Raw genomic sequence first — 11,859 nt, forward strand, 5'->3', positions numbered from 1 at the left:
CGACCTACTGGCACAATAGGGATTTTTTTTCTTTTAAACAATACAACTTTTTTAAGCATGGGAACTCTGTTTGCTTATTTCTTTATTTATAAAATTTATTTAGAGGCATGAGGCATAAATAGGGTTCTCACCAAGAACCCTATTTCATAAAATAGATCAAAGTGTAGCTTTTCTAACTGAAGCCAGGCAGGGGCTCTGGACCCCTGCCCACACTCACAGCCCCTCCTCCACCACACCCACTCCTACCCTGTATTCACTCACAGGGAATAGTTCCACCTCTGTGGTCTCTGACCTCAATATTTCCAATCCCAAGTTCACTTCCTGCCCTCTTTCCACCTTGGGTAACTAAGAAGCTTCTCACCAGTTGGTCATGAATGAAAGGGGCAAAACATGGATGTGTCCTGGAGAAGAAAGGCTCTGGGGATGCACAGCCTTTGAGAGGTGGGTGGAATACTTTAAGTATGATGAATTTTACTCAGCACCTAAAATGATAGTTAGTGGTTGAAGGAAATGATGGGGAAGTTGTTTAGAAAGTATTGTCATAGAGAATTCTGGAAGAATGTTGAGCCTGAACACCTAGTATCTACCCACGTAAAGGTCCAGTCCAGCTTAGTATTGTGTGTGGGTATGATCATGTGCAGTAAGCATTAATGGATTGGCTTTAGTCTAATCCAAGGCATTAATGGACTGAGTATGTTTTGGAGGAGTGAGCACAGTGCTAACCCAAGCCCTGGTTCATGGAGTTCCCGTACCACCTCTGTGCCTGAGGACTTCAGCACCCAAGGCTTTGGTAGTTCCAGACCATCTACAACACTCTCACAGAGGGACCTCCGGTGGATCTGCCCAAGGACCAAAGTGGCAAGTGCCACTCTCTCCACGCCATCCAGAAGGCCTGTGGCTGCCATTCTGGGTCACTGAGCTGGCTGGGCTGATCAGGTTCAGCCCCGAGGAGAGAACAGCTTAGCCAGACCCTTCTACCCAGGCACTGGACTTCTAGAGTGGCAGGAATTTGAGAGGCCGTGTTGTTCCCTTATATGAGGTCCATTCTATCAATGACTGGTTTGACCCATTGAGTGGTGGTGCTGGCGGGGTGGGGGGGGAGGGGGAGGTTCTCACCTTTAAAAAACACACTTAACACCTTTAAATCACCTTTTAACATTTTGGCAGATATTCTTCCAGTCTTTTTTCCCTTTGCAGGTTTTTAAACATAGCTGAATTCACAGGGTATATTTGATTTTGTGCCTTGTTCTTGTTTTACCTACCTACATCATAAGCATTTTTCCACGTGTTAAATCACTTTTCATAAGCAACAAGTACTCTTGAGTGAGGTAAATAAATTTACCTGCCCCTTGGTTTCTTCATGTGTAGACTAGGCAAGAGTTCTCTAATTTTATCTCACAACAGTCACCTAGAAGGCTTTTTAAAACACAGATTGCTGGGCGCCACCTCCAGTATTTCTGATTCAGTGGGTGTGAGTGGGGCCTGGGAATTTGCATTCCCAACAGGTTCCCAGGAGGTGCTGGTGCTACTGGTTAGGGGACCACACTGGGAGAAACAGTAACATGAGGAGATTGTGTTGGGGGATTTCCAAGGTCACTGCTGGTTTCAAAAATCTAAGTATTAGCATATTTTACAAATTCTTAAAAAAAAAAGACCTAACTTTTAAAACACATGGGTTTTCTAAACTTTAACAAAACCCTATGATTTTTTTTTAAATATCAAAGAACATCATCTACCATTTACAAGTAATTGTTTCCACTTGTAGCTCATATGCATTCCATACTTCTCTTTGAAGTTACCTCGATTTTTAAAAGGCTATCTTTAAAAGACAGTCAGACTTATACCTTATACTTTATTTTTTCTTTTCCTTTACATAGTTCCATATGTATTGAAGAGCTGTGCAGAATTTATAGAGACTCACGGCATTGTGGATGGAATTTATCGGCTTTCAGGAGTCACCTCAAACATACAACGGCTAAGGTAAGCCAAAGAATAGCCCCCCAAAGGATTCTTCCATGATCCTTCCTCTGTCCATACCTCTATCTGCAGGTGTTGGAGGTATTAAAAACTGAAGGGATTGAGGGAAGGATGGCAGGGCCGAAGATCAAGTGCTGATGTTTTCAGATGCCTAACTCTTCTTAATCTAATCAGGAAGCTCACCAATCTGATGTAATTCTTTCCAACAAAAACTCCTGAGGGCTTTTCATCTGTTCCTATGTCTTGCACCAGATTTATCCGTCTTAGGTAGATTCAGTTGAACTCAAATGATTTAAATTGCAAGTTGGGAAAAAATGATTTATTATTACTCACTTGCCTACCCACAGCTCAGATCCCCATTACATGGTATTCAGAACTTGCAGGTCATCGTGAGTTTTTCTGTTGTCACACACTCAACATTTGATATTTCATCTGGTCAAGAAATCAGAAGTCTGCATGATTGTGCATTTCTCTAATTGATGCCTGTATTTTTAAAATTATTGATAGAGGAACTATTTCCAATTCTATGGATTTATCCTAAACAATTCTAAAATGCATCCTAGAATTTTTTGGAAGAAATTTCTATCACAATGAATTAAGAGGACAGTAATCTTCTTTATATGTATTATATCTGTAAAATAAAGGGAGTGTCTATAGTGTATATATAGAATATATACATTATATATAATATATGTACTGTTCCATGATGAAAAGTTTTATGTATTTTGAATATTGTTCTTTAATACAAAAAGAACATATTTTAATGTATTTATTATATATTCTTTAGTTACAAATGTAGACTTTTCAAATAAAACATTCTTGTTACAAGATTAATATGTAAAATTTACACGTGCAGGGAATTCATTTTTTTATTTTCTTCCTCCTACTTAGTTTTCTGCCCCTCGTCCTCAAATCTCAATTGTCATGAAACTATACCAAAGGAATAAAACATTTTTTTACTCCCAGAGAAGTGATAGCTGTTAAAAAATAACTGGTTTATTGCAGCCAAAGGTTTTTAACAGATCTCTGTGCTTACATCATTTCACTAATTTGTTCATGTGACATTTTTCAGAGTTTCAACAGCAAGTATTTTTAACAGTTTACTCTTAGCTCTGAAACATACTTACACAGTAGCTGGTATCATGGAAGGACATTTGGACAATGGCCAATTCTTTTTCACTTAAGGACTGACCTTAGCCTTGACAAGGGAAATTTCTGGCTAACTAAATAAGCTCTAGATTGTTTGTGTTCTGCCCTCGTAAGAAAAACACATGCCTATGAATTTGAGGCCATTGCATGGTTTGCTTTTCAAGGCCTCACTCAGTTCCTGTCAGGTTCTGACAGCATCAGGGATTTCCCTTCCCTTTATTAAAGGGGCAGAACCCGACTACAGGAGAATGGGCAGCAAGCTGTTTCAAGATGCTGGTTCTGAGAGTCTGGTTGACTTTGTCACTACATGTTTGACCAAATGAATACTCTCAAGAAAGCTAACTTCTCTTCTGCATTAAAGCTCAGATTTATCATCTTTTAAATATATATTTTAAAATAAATTTATTTATTATTTATTTTTGGCTGCATTGGGGTCTTCGTTGCTGCACGAGGCTTTCTCTAGCTGTGGCGAGCGGGGGCCACTCCCCGTTGCTGTGCCCGGGCTTCTCTTGCTGCGAAGCTCAGGCTCTAGGCGCGCGGGCCCCAGTGGGTGTGGCTCATGAGCTCCAGAGCGCAGGCTCATCAGCTGTGGCGCATGGGCCTAGTTGCTCCGCGGCACGTGGGATCTTCCCGGACCAGGGCTCAAACCCGCGTACCCTGCATTGGCAGGCGGACTCCCAACCACTGAGCCACCAGGGGAGCCCTAAATAGATTCTTAACTTGTAAGTATATATTATTTGAGGTAGTATATTCATGTAACCTTGTTAGTAAATGTTTTTTTAATTAGAAATGAGGCCTGGAATCTGAGGATGCTCCCAAGCACCCCACTATAGGTTGCTTAAGAAGATATTTGTAAGCTCATTTGTCCTGTGAGGGTCACTATCAAGCAGCCTAGAAGTTTCCATTCAGCATCAAAGGGAGAGTTGATTGAAGTTCTCAAACCTTGAGTTTGAGTCTCCAGATAAAACAAGTTTGCTGACATGAATATGTGGACGTGAATGATAACAATCTGACTCACCCTGGTTTTGGTCTCTCCTCCAAGAAAGAGAAGTTCATTTAAAACAATATTTTGGAAAAACTGAACTCTCAACAGGGTTCTTGGAAAATTGTTTTCATATTTCCCCACTGTTCATAATTGAGACTACAGACATAATGCCATGAGAAATCCATTTGTAAATGGGATTATGTCTTTCTAATTACAGCAGCTTCTGCAGGGAAGATCCAGACCTGAAGTGGAAATCTTTCCTATAGCTTCCTTGTGCCTGAAATAGAAGGTCTTTTTGAATCAAGGTCAAAAATATGGTCAAATCAGCAGTTTAGGGTCTTTTTACCCCCTAAGCAGCCAAGTAGCTGCTGACATAGATCACATGTTCCTGGGATTGTTATGTCTCTGTCTGTGTTGTTTCAGGCAAGAGTTTGGCTCAGATCAATGTCCAGATCTGACAAGGGAAGTGTACCTCCAGGACATCCACTGTGTGGGCTCCCTCTGCAAGCTCTACTTTAGGGAGCTACCCAACCCCCTCCTGACTTATGAGCTCTATGAGAAATTCACGGTGAGTGTTTGGATTTCCGTTATGGTTACTGGGTGGGATGCATGGATGGGCCAAGGAAAGTTTCAGCACTAAAATTACAATAATAATACTCACCAGATGGTTGCCATTATCTTGGTGATGGATGTAGGATGGTACAGGGAGGAAAGTAAGGTAGTGGGACTGTTTGCTAAATTTTTCCTTTCTTCAATTTTCAGAATCATGTTTGTTTGTGTGTAAGAACTGGGTTAAATCATCTCCACATTTATGTAACCAAATGTGTGTCATTATATAGGGAGGAAACTAAGAACCAGAGAATGAAGTGACTGGCCCAAGGTCACTCTGCCCCCTAGAAGGACAGGAACCTGAGGCTCCAGGTGCTACCCCCCATGGCTAATTCATTTCGGGCTATTCCTTCTGTGTTTCTTTTGGGGGTTGCACAAAGAGGTAGGTGGGTAGAGAAGGGAGAGAGAACAAACAGAAGTCAACAGAGAGGTCAGAAAGCTGGGAAGAGAAAAGATTCTGGGAAAAGCAGCTGAGAGGGAGTGCAGGTTAGGCCAGTGAGTTGGATTGGTGGAGGATGGATGGGCAAGAGCGGAACAGCTATATAGCAGCTGTGTGGTCACCAAATAGGGTCCCCAAAGGAAAATGAAAAAGGAGAATAAATGCTTAGAGCATGTCTTTTAAAAAAAAAAAAAAAACTTTATTGGAGTATAATTGCTTTACAATGGTGCATTAGTTTCTGCTTTGTAACAAAATGAATCAGTTATACATATACATATGTCCCCATATCTCTTCCCTCTTGCATCTCCCTCCCTCCCACCCTTACAGCATGTCTTTAAAGACAGCATTAAAAATAGGGCTTGGACATTTGGCTGCAGGTGGGGAGGTGCAGAGTAGGTGAAGAGTTGGGTTTAACCAAGGTTGAGGCTCAGCTAGAAAAAGAGGAGGACGGATATGAGAGTGTGTGCAAGGGAGTGATTGAAATAATTGACCATAGACATTTGTCTGGATAAGAAGGGAAATGAGGGCCTAAGGCAGGTAACAATGAAAAAGTAGATCAATGGGTCATTCATCCCAGTGAGGTCAGCAGACTGTTGGAGTAGGGTGATCAGAGGGGATGTTTGAAATTAAGGTTATGAAGGAGTTGCAATTATTGGTAAGGACCAGATCTAGGCTCTAACCCTGGGAAGGAATCTTGCTTATGGCTCTTGTAATGAACTTATTTTGAGCATATAAATGTTCTTCAGTTTGAAATTATATAGGGATAAATGAATGCTTTTTAAAAATTGGGTGTGGACCATTAAAATAGATTTAGGAGTTTTCAATGATACAGGGAAACACTCACTATGATAACTGGAAAAAGCAGGTACACAGTTGTATATTAAGACATGATTAAAAAGAAAGATGTTCACAAGATTAACAGCTCTTTATTTCAATGATGGGATTATAGATAGTTTTCCCTGCTTCTTTATACTTTAACTTTCAAAATCTTATCCACTAAAAATACATTAATTTTTTAAAAATAAATAAATAAATAAATAAATTTATTTATTTATTTATTTTTTGCTGCATTGGGTCTTTGTTGCTGCGTGTGGGCTTTCCTTAGTTATGGTGAGCAGGGGCTACTCTTTGTTGCGGTGCGTGGGCTTACTGCAGTGGCTTCTCTTGTTGCGGAGCATGGGCTCTAGGCACACGGGCTTCAGTAGTTGTGGCTCGCAGGCTCTAGAGCACAGGCTCAGTAGTTGAGGTGCACGGCCTTAGCTGCTCCACAGCATGTGGGATCTTCCTGGAACAGGATTTGAACCCATGTTCCCTGCATTGGCAGGCATATTCTTAACCACTGTGCCACCAGGGAAGCCCCCCATTAATTTTTTAATTAAAAAAATATTAGGTCAAAACATACAAACAAACAAAAGTGGGCATAAATGTTGACCACTTGAAAAGCCAGCATAAACCAGCTGAGGGGACTCATAAAGATCTAAGAGGACCTTGAGATCTAAGGCAGAAGGCAAATGAGCCTCCACTCTGCATGGCTAAGTCATTAATAACGGCAGCCTTTGACCCTCCAACTACAGAGGAGTCTTTCCCGGGAACCAGGAGGAAAGGTTGTGGGTCTCGTGTGTCTGTCAGATTATCATCATCATCATGATATATAATACTCAATAAAAATAATCATCCTCAATAAAAGACAATTTGGAAAATGGGGGAAAGTAGAAAGGAAACCTTGGTCTCGCTTCTTAAAGACCAGAGACAACTACGATTAACACAGGGTTATTTCCTTCATTCTTTTACTCTTTGCATAGTGTTTTTGTTGTGTTCTGTTTTTCTAAACCAAACTAAATATTTATTGTAAAAATTAAAGCAATCCAGAAGAATATAAAGGAGAAAGTATAAATCACCTGAAATCTCTCGTCCTAGGCATATTTTCTATTAACATTTCAGGAGACATCCTTACAGATCTCTCTGTCTTTCTCTCTCTGTCTCTCCCGTTCTTTCTCCCAACTTTTGTTCCTCAATACTACATATTGCTGTTTTGGAATGGTGCTAATTCAACAATGTGACCATCTTTCCATGGTAACAAATACAGAGAGGCACTATTTTTACAGAGTATTCTCTCATATACCCAATGATTTCTTAAACCAGTTTCCTACTGATGGACATTTAGACTTTTTGTTTCTTTCTTTCTTCTTCTTCTTTTTTTTTTTTTTTTTTTTTTTTGGGGGCCACACCATGCAGCATGTGAGAGTTTAGTTCCCCAACCAGGGATCAAACCCACGACCCCTGCAGTGGAAGTCTTAACCACTGGACTGCCAGGGAAGTCCCAGGACTTTTTGTTTCTTAACACTTTGCTTTTTATAAACAACATTATAGTGAACATTTTTGTACATATGTCTTTATACTTTTGTCTATTTATATCCTTATGAAAAATATCACAGAAGATTTACTGAGTAAAAAGTGCTTATTTAAAATTTTGTCACACGTTGCCAAATGGTTCTGTAGAGAGACAAGAATGTTCTTTTTCCTGCAGCCTTGCCAACGCTGAGTATTTTCAATTTGTTAAACTGTTTGACAATCTCAGTCAACCAAAAATATATCTTACTGTTCTTTTAATTTGTGCGTAAGACTTTCTTGTTTGTTTTCTGCATAGTTTTAGTCTGCTTATCACTATACAGTTTCATCCTTGAATAAGACAACAATATCATCACGTTAACTAACTGAATGAGTCTAATTTAACTAAATTTCATTCTATGATAGATGGGGGTAGATAGGAATTCTTGTCTAGAGACTTGAGAAATACAAGTTTCTTCTTAGATCTTGTTTAGAGGCTCAGAAGAAAACCCATGCTGATCTCTCCCCACTTGTGTTCCCTGACATTGCTAATCATTCTATCTCCCACAGCGACAAAAAATACCAAAGCAATGTTATTTATTGTCCGCTGGTCGTCAGATCTCAAGAAAACTTAACATTGTATTTAAACATAGTTTAGTGACACTAAGAAATAAAATAAAAATGTTTTGTTGTGACAACTGAGTTCTATATACATAGGACCTAGTGATGTTAACTATGTAGAAAAATTTATCATTGATTGCTTTGATCACAGTGACGAATTATGAAAATACAAGCAAACCTCCAGGGACATGGGAACAGCTCTATCACATTGCCACGCATTCTTACAATGATTTATTTAAACTCACTTGCACAGCTGAAGTAGAATAACATTTCAATGGAATATAACAGAATTAGAAAAATATTAATAGAATAATAATAATTATGATATCTGCCACTTATTGAGTGCTTACAATATGATAAGCTTATTACAAATATTATTTCATTCAATCCCCAAATAACTCTGTGAAGTAGGTTTTATTGCCTCTTTTACAGACGAGTAAATTGAGGCTCCGAGTGACTTTTGCCTGGGTTTGTACAGCTAGGAATGGAAGTAAAGATTTAACATTCTGTCTCAGAACTACCACACTATTTTCAAAATAGATTTAACAGCTGTTAAATAGGCTCAGGTATTAAATAATTTAATATGAAATAAGGAAAACACCCCAAACTGGTGAAGGAACAATTCAATAAACAATGTTAGGAAAATTGGCTAAGTGTTGGGAAAGGGGAGAAGTCAAGTTACATTCTTACCATATAGCGAATTTCAGGGTGGAGAAGGGCTTTCTAAGAATAAAAAGCAAAGGAAAAAAAAATCACCAAAGACAAATTTAACAAACTAAACTACATATAGATTATTGTTTTCTCTATTTAAAAATACATTAATAGGGCTTCCCTGGTGGTGCAGTGGTTAAGAATCCGCCTGCCAATGCAGGGGACACGGGTTCGAGTCCTGGTCCAGGAAGATCCCACATGCGGCCCAAGTGCAGCAACCAAGACACAACGCAGCCAAAAATAATAAAATAAATAAATTTAAAAATACATTAACAAAATTAAAAGGCAAATGACTATGGAAAACATCTACAATAAAGATGACAGGAGATTAATATTTTTAATTATATAAAACTCCTACCTATCAACACCCTGAAAAACCCTGAAAAACAAATGAGCAAAGAACCTCAACAGACAATTCATAGAAGAAATATAATTATTTAAAAGGTATAAATGGGGAATTCCCTGGCAGTCCAAGGGTTAGGACTCTGCTCTCTCAGTGCCGAGGCCCCAGATTCAGTCCCTGGTCGGGGAACTAAGATTCCACAAGCCTCGCAGCCAGTAAATTAATTAATTAATTAATTTTTAAAAATAAATAAAAACCAACTTAAAAAATATAAATGTATTAGAAAAATATATTTGCATATTAAAGAAACATTTTTTAAATGTTAGTATTTCATGCTGCCTAGCCTGTGGTGACACTGGCTCTTTCATAGTTTTCTATTGCAAGTGTAAATTGGCTGGACATTGCAGAAAGTCATTTGAAATTACTATCAAGAGTCCTAAAATGCTCATATTTTTTAATACAGTAACTCTGTTCTAGGACTCCATTCTAAGATAATAATCAGATGCGCACACAAATAATTGATTTACAAATATTTCACTGCCGTATTACAATAACAAAACTGGGGAGTATCTACACGTCTAACACTAAGGGATGGGTTAAATAAATGATAATAAATCTACTGTTTTCAATCCTGTGTAGCTGTGAAAAGTCATATTTCTGAAGACTATTTGCTGTCCACAATATATAGTTAAATGGAAAAAAGCAGTATAGGCAACGAAATAGGAAATGATGCCAGTGTTCATATTTGGTGCTGGGGAGCCCGGACAGATTGCTTCTTTTAATGCTTCACATGTGAGTAGGTTAATAGTAGTTATGTCTGGGTGGTGGGATAGCAGGTGCTTTTTATTTCCTTCGAGTACATGTATTAGTTTCATGAGGCTGCTGTAACAAATTACCACAGACTTGGTGGCTTAAACAACAGAATGTTATTCTCTCACAGTTCCAGAGTGCAGAAGTCTGAAATCAGTTTCACTGGGCTGAAATCAAGGTGTCAGCAGGGCCATGGTCCTTACAGAGACTCAAGGGGGAAACCTGTTCCTTGCCTCCTCCAGCTTCTGGTGGCTGCTGGCATGCCTGGGCTTGTGGCTGCATCACTCCCATCTTTGCCTCCGTGGTCACACTGCCTTCTCCTGTCTGTGTCAAATCTCCTTCTGCTTCCCTCTTTTAAGGATACCTGTGACTGGATTTAGGGCCCACCTGGATAATCCACGAGAATCTCCTGATCTCAAAAGCCTTAACTTAATCACACCTGCAAAGACTCTTTTTCCAAATAAGGTAACATTTACAGGTTCTAGAGATTAGGGTCTGATATCTTTGGAAGCAACTCTTCAACCTACCACACTACATTTTATTTTTATCAGAAGAAAAGTTCATTTTAGGAAAAATTCAATTTGGGTCAGATTGATTCAGCTAAAATTGTTACACCCAAGATAGAGAAAAGTTGCTGATTCAGGATTTTTAGAGAAGGCAGTTTAGAGAGGTATTAAATTTTATATTGAAATCGCATCTTTGTGTATCAGTCTCCTTCATTAAACTGTAAGCTTCCTGAGGACAGAAACTATATTTATTTTATTCATTATTGTGCTTCCTTTCCCTGCTCTCCAGCTACTGGAGAATGTTGTGACTGTTAACCTAGTAAACATTTGCTGGCAGGTTGCTTGACCCACACATGTCATCTGAAGTGTCACTGGGGGTGGACCACTGGTGTGTGGCATCAGGCAGAGGCTGACTGGCTGTGAGCTCAAGATAGCTGCCAATGGGGCAGCAGCCAACTGTCCTGGGCTGCCAGGGACTCCCCTACTTTTAACTCTGAAAAGTCCTGTGTCCCAGGAAACTCCTCAATCTCAGGCAAACCCTGCTGATTGGTCACCCTGCCAGGAGCCAAAAGTTGAGGGGAATTGTCTCAGCAAACCTGGTGCTCCTCACTCAGGAGGTTTGGTTCTCGATGGTACTGTCCTGGAAGCGTGGCCAAAATGGGGCTTTCTGGCATTTTCAAATGCAAAGCGAAATACGGACTCATTCACTTACTCATTTCATATAACAAATGTCTGTTGAACACCTGCTATGTATACCAGGCAGGCACAGTTCCAGGTGCTGGGGGTTTAATGGTAAGCAAGACAGATAAAATCCTTCCTCTCATGAAACTTACATTTTAATGAAGGAGACAGATGATAAATGAATTTAAAGCATAGCTCTATAATCTGAACTGTTGATAAGTAATATGAAGCCAGTTAATGCAGGGTACAGGGCAGAGAATGATGGGGACTGCTATTTTTGGTAGGATAATCAAAGGTCTGTCTATGAGGTGATATTTAAACAGAGACAAGGATGAAGTGAGGGAAAAAATTGTGCAAATATCTGGTGGAAGAGGGTGCTGAGAAGAAACAGCAGGTGCAAAGGCCCTAGTGGAGGACATGCCGAGCTTGCTTGAGGGAATATATGGAGGCCAGCATGGCCCATAGGGAGCAGGCAAGGAGGAAATGATGGGAGACTGGGAATTTGCAGATGGGCCAGGTCACGTAGTTGTGCTTGCTGCCATGGGTGTGTCAAAGACAGGTAGGTATAATGACTGTCTGGAAGAGAACAGTGGTTGTCTCTGGAGACTGAGGGTCTGCAGTTGGAAGTCGGACTTTCTTCTGTGTATTCCTTTGAATGCTTTGCTTTTTTTTTTTTTTTTTTTTTTTTTTTTTTTTTTTT

At 39.6% G+C, this 11,859-nt stretch overlaps 1 protein-coding gene across 1 annotated transcript in view; it reads left to right on the forward strand.

Annotated features, from left to right (window-relative positions):
- Positions 1 to 11,859, forward strand: part of ARHGAP31 (Rho GTPase activating protein 31) — a 107,788-nt gene that overhangs the window by 59,656 nt on the left and 36,273 nt on the right. Inside the window, exons 2-3 of the mRNA XM_007449130.1 lie at positions 1,878 to 1,980; positions 4,535 to 4,679. Of these exons, the coding sequence (XP_007449192.1) occupies positions 1,878 to 1,980; positions 4,535 to 4,679 (248 nt within the window). The remainder of the gene's footprint in view (positions 1 to 1,877; positions 1,981 to 4,534; positions 4,680 to 11,859) is intronic.

This window comes from Lipotes vexillifer, unplaced genomic scaffold (assembly GCF_000442215.2).
Source record: "Lipotes vexillifer unplaced genomic scaffold, Lipotes_vexillifer_v1.1 scaffold999, whole genome shotgun sequence".
NCBI classification, from domain to species: Eukaryota; Metazoa; Chordata; class Mammalia; order Artiodactyla; family Lipotidae; genus Lipotes; species Lipotes vexillifer.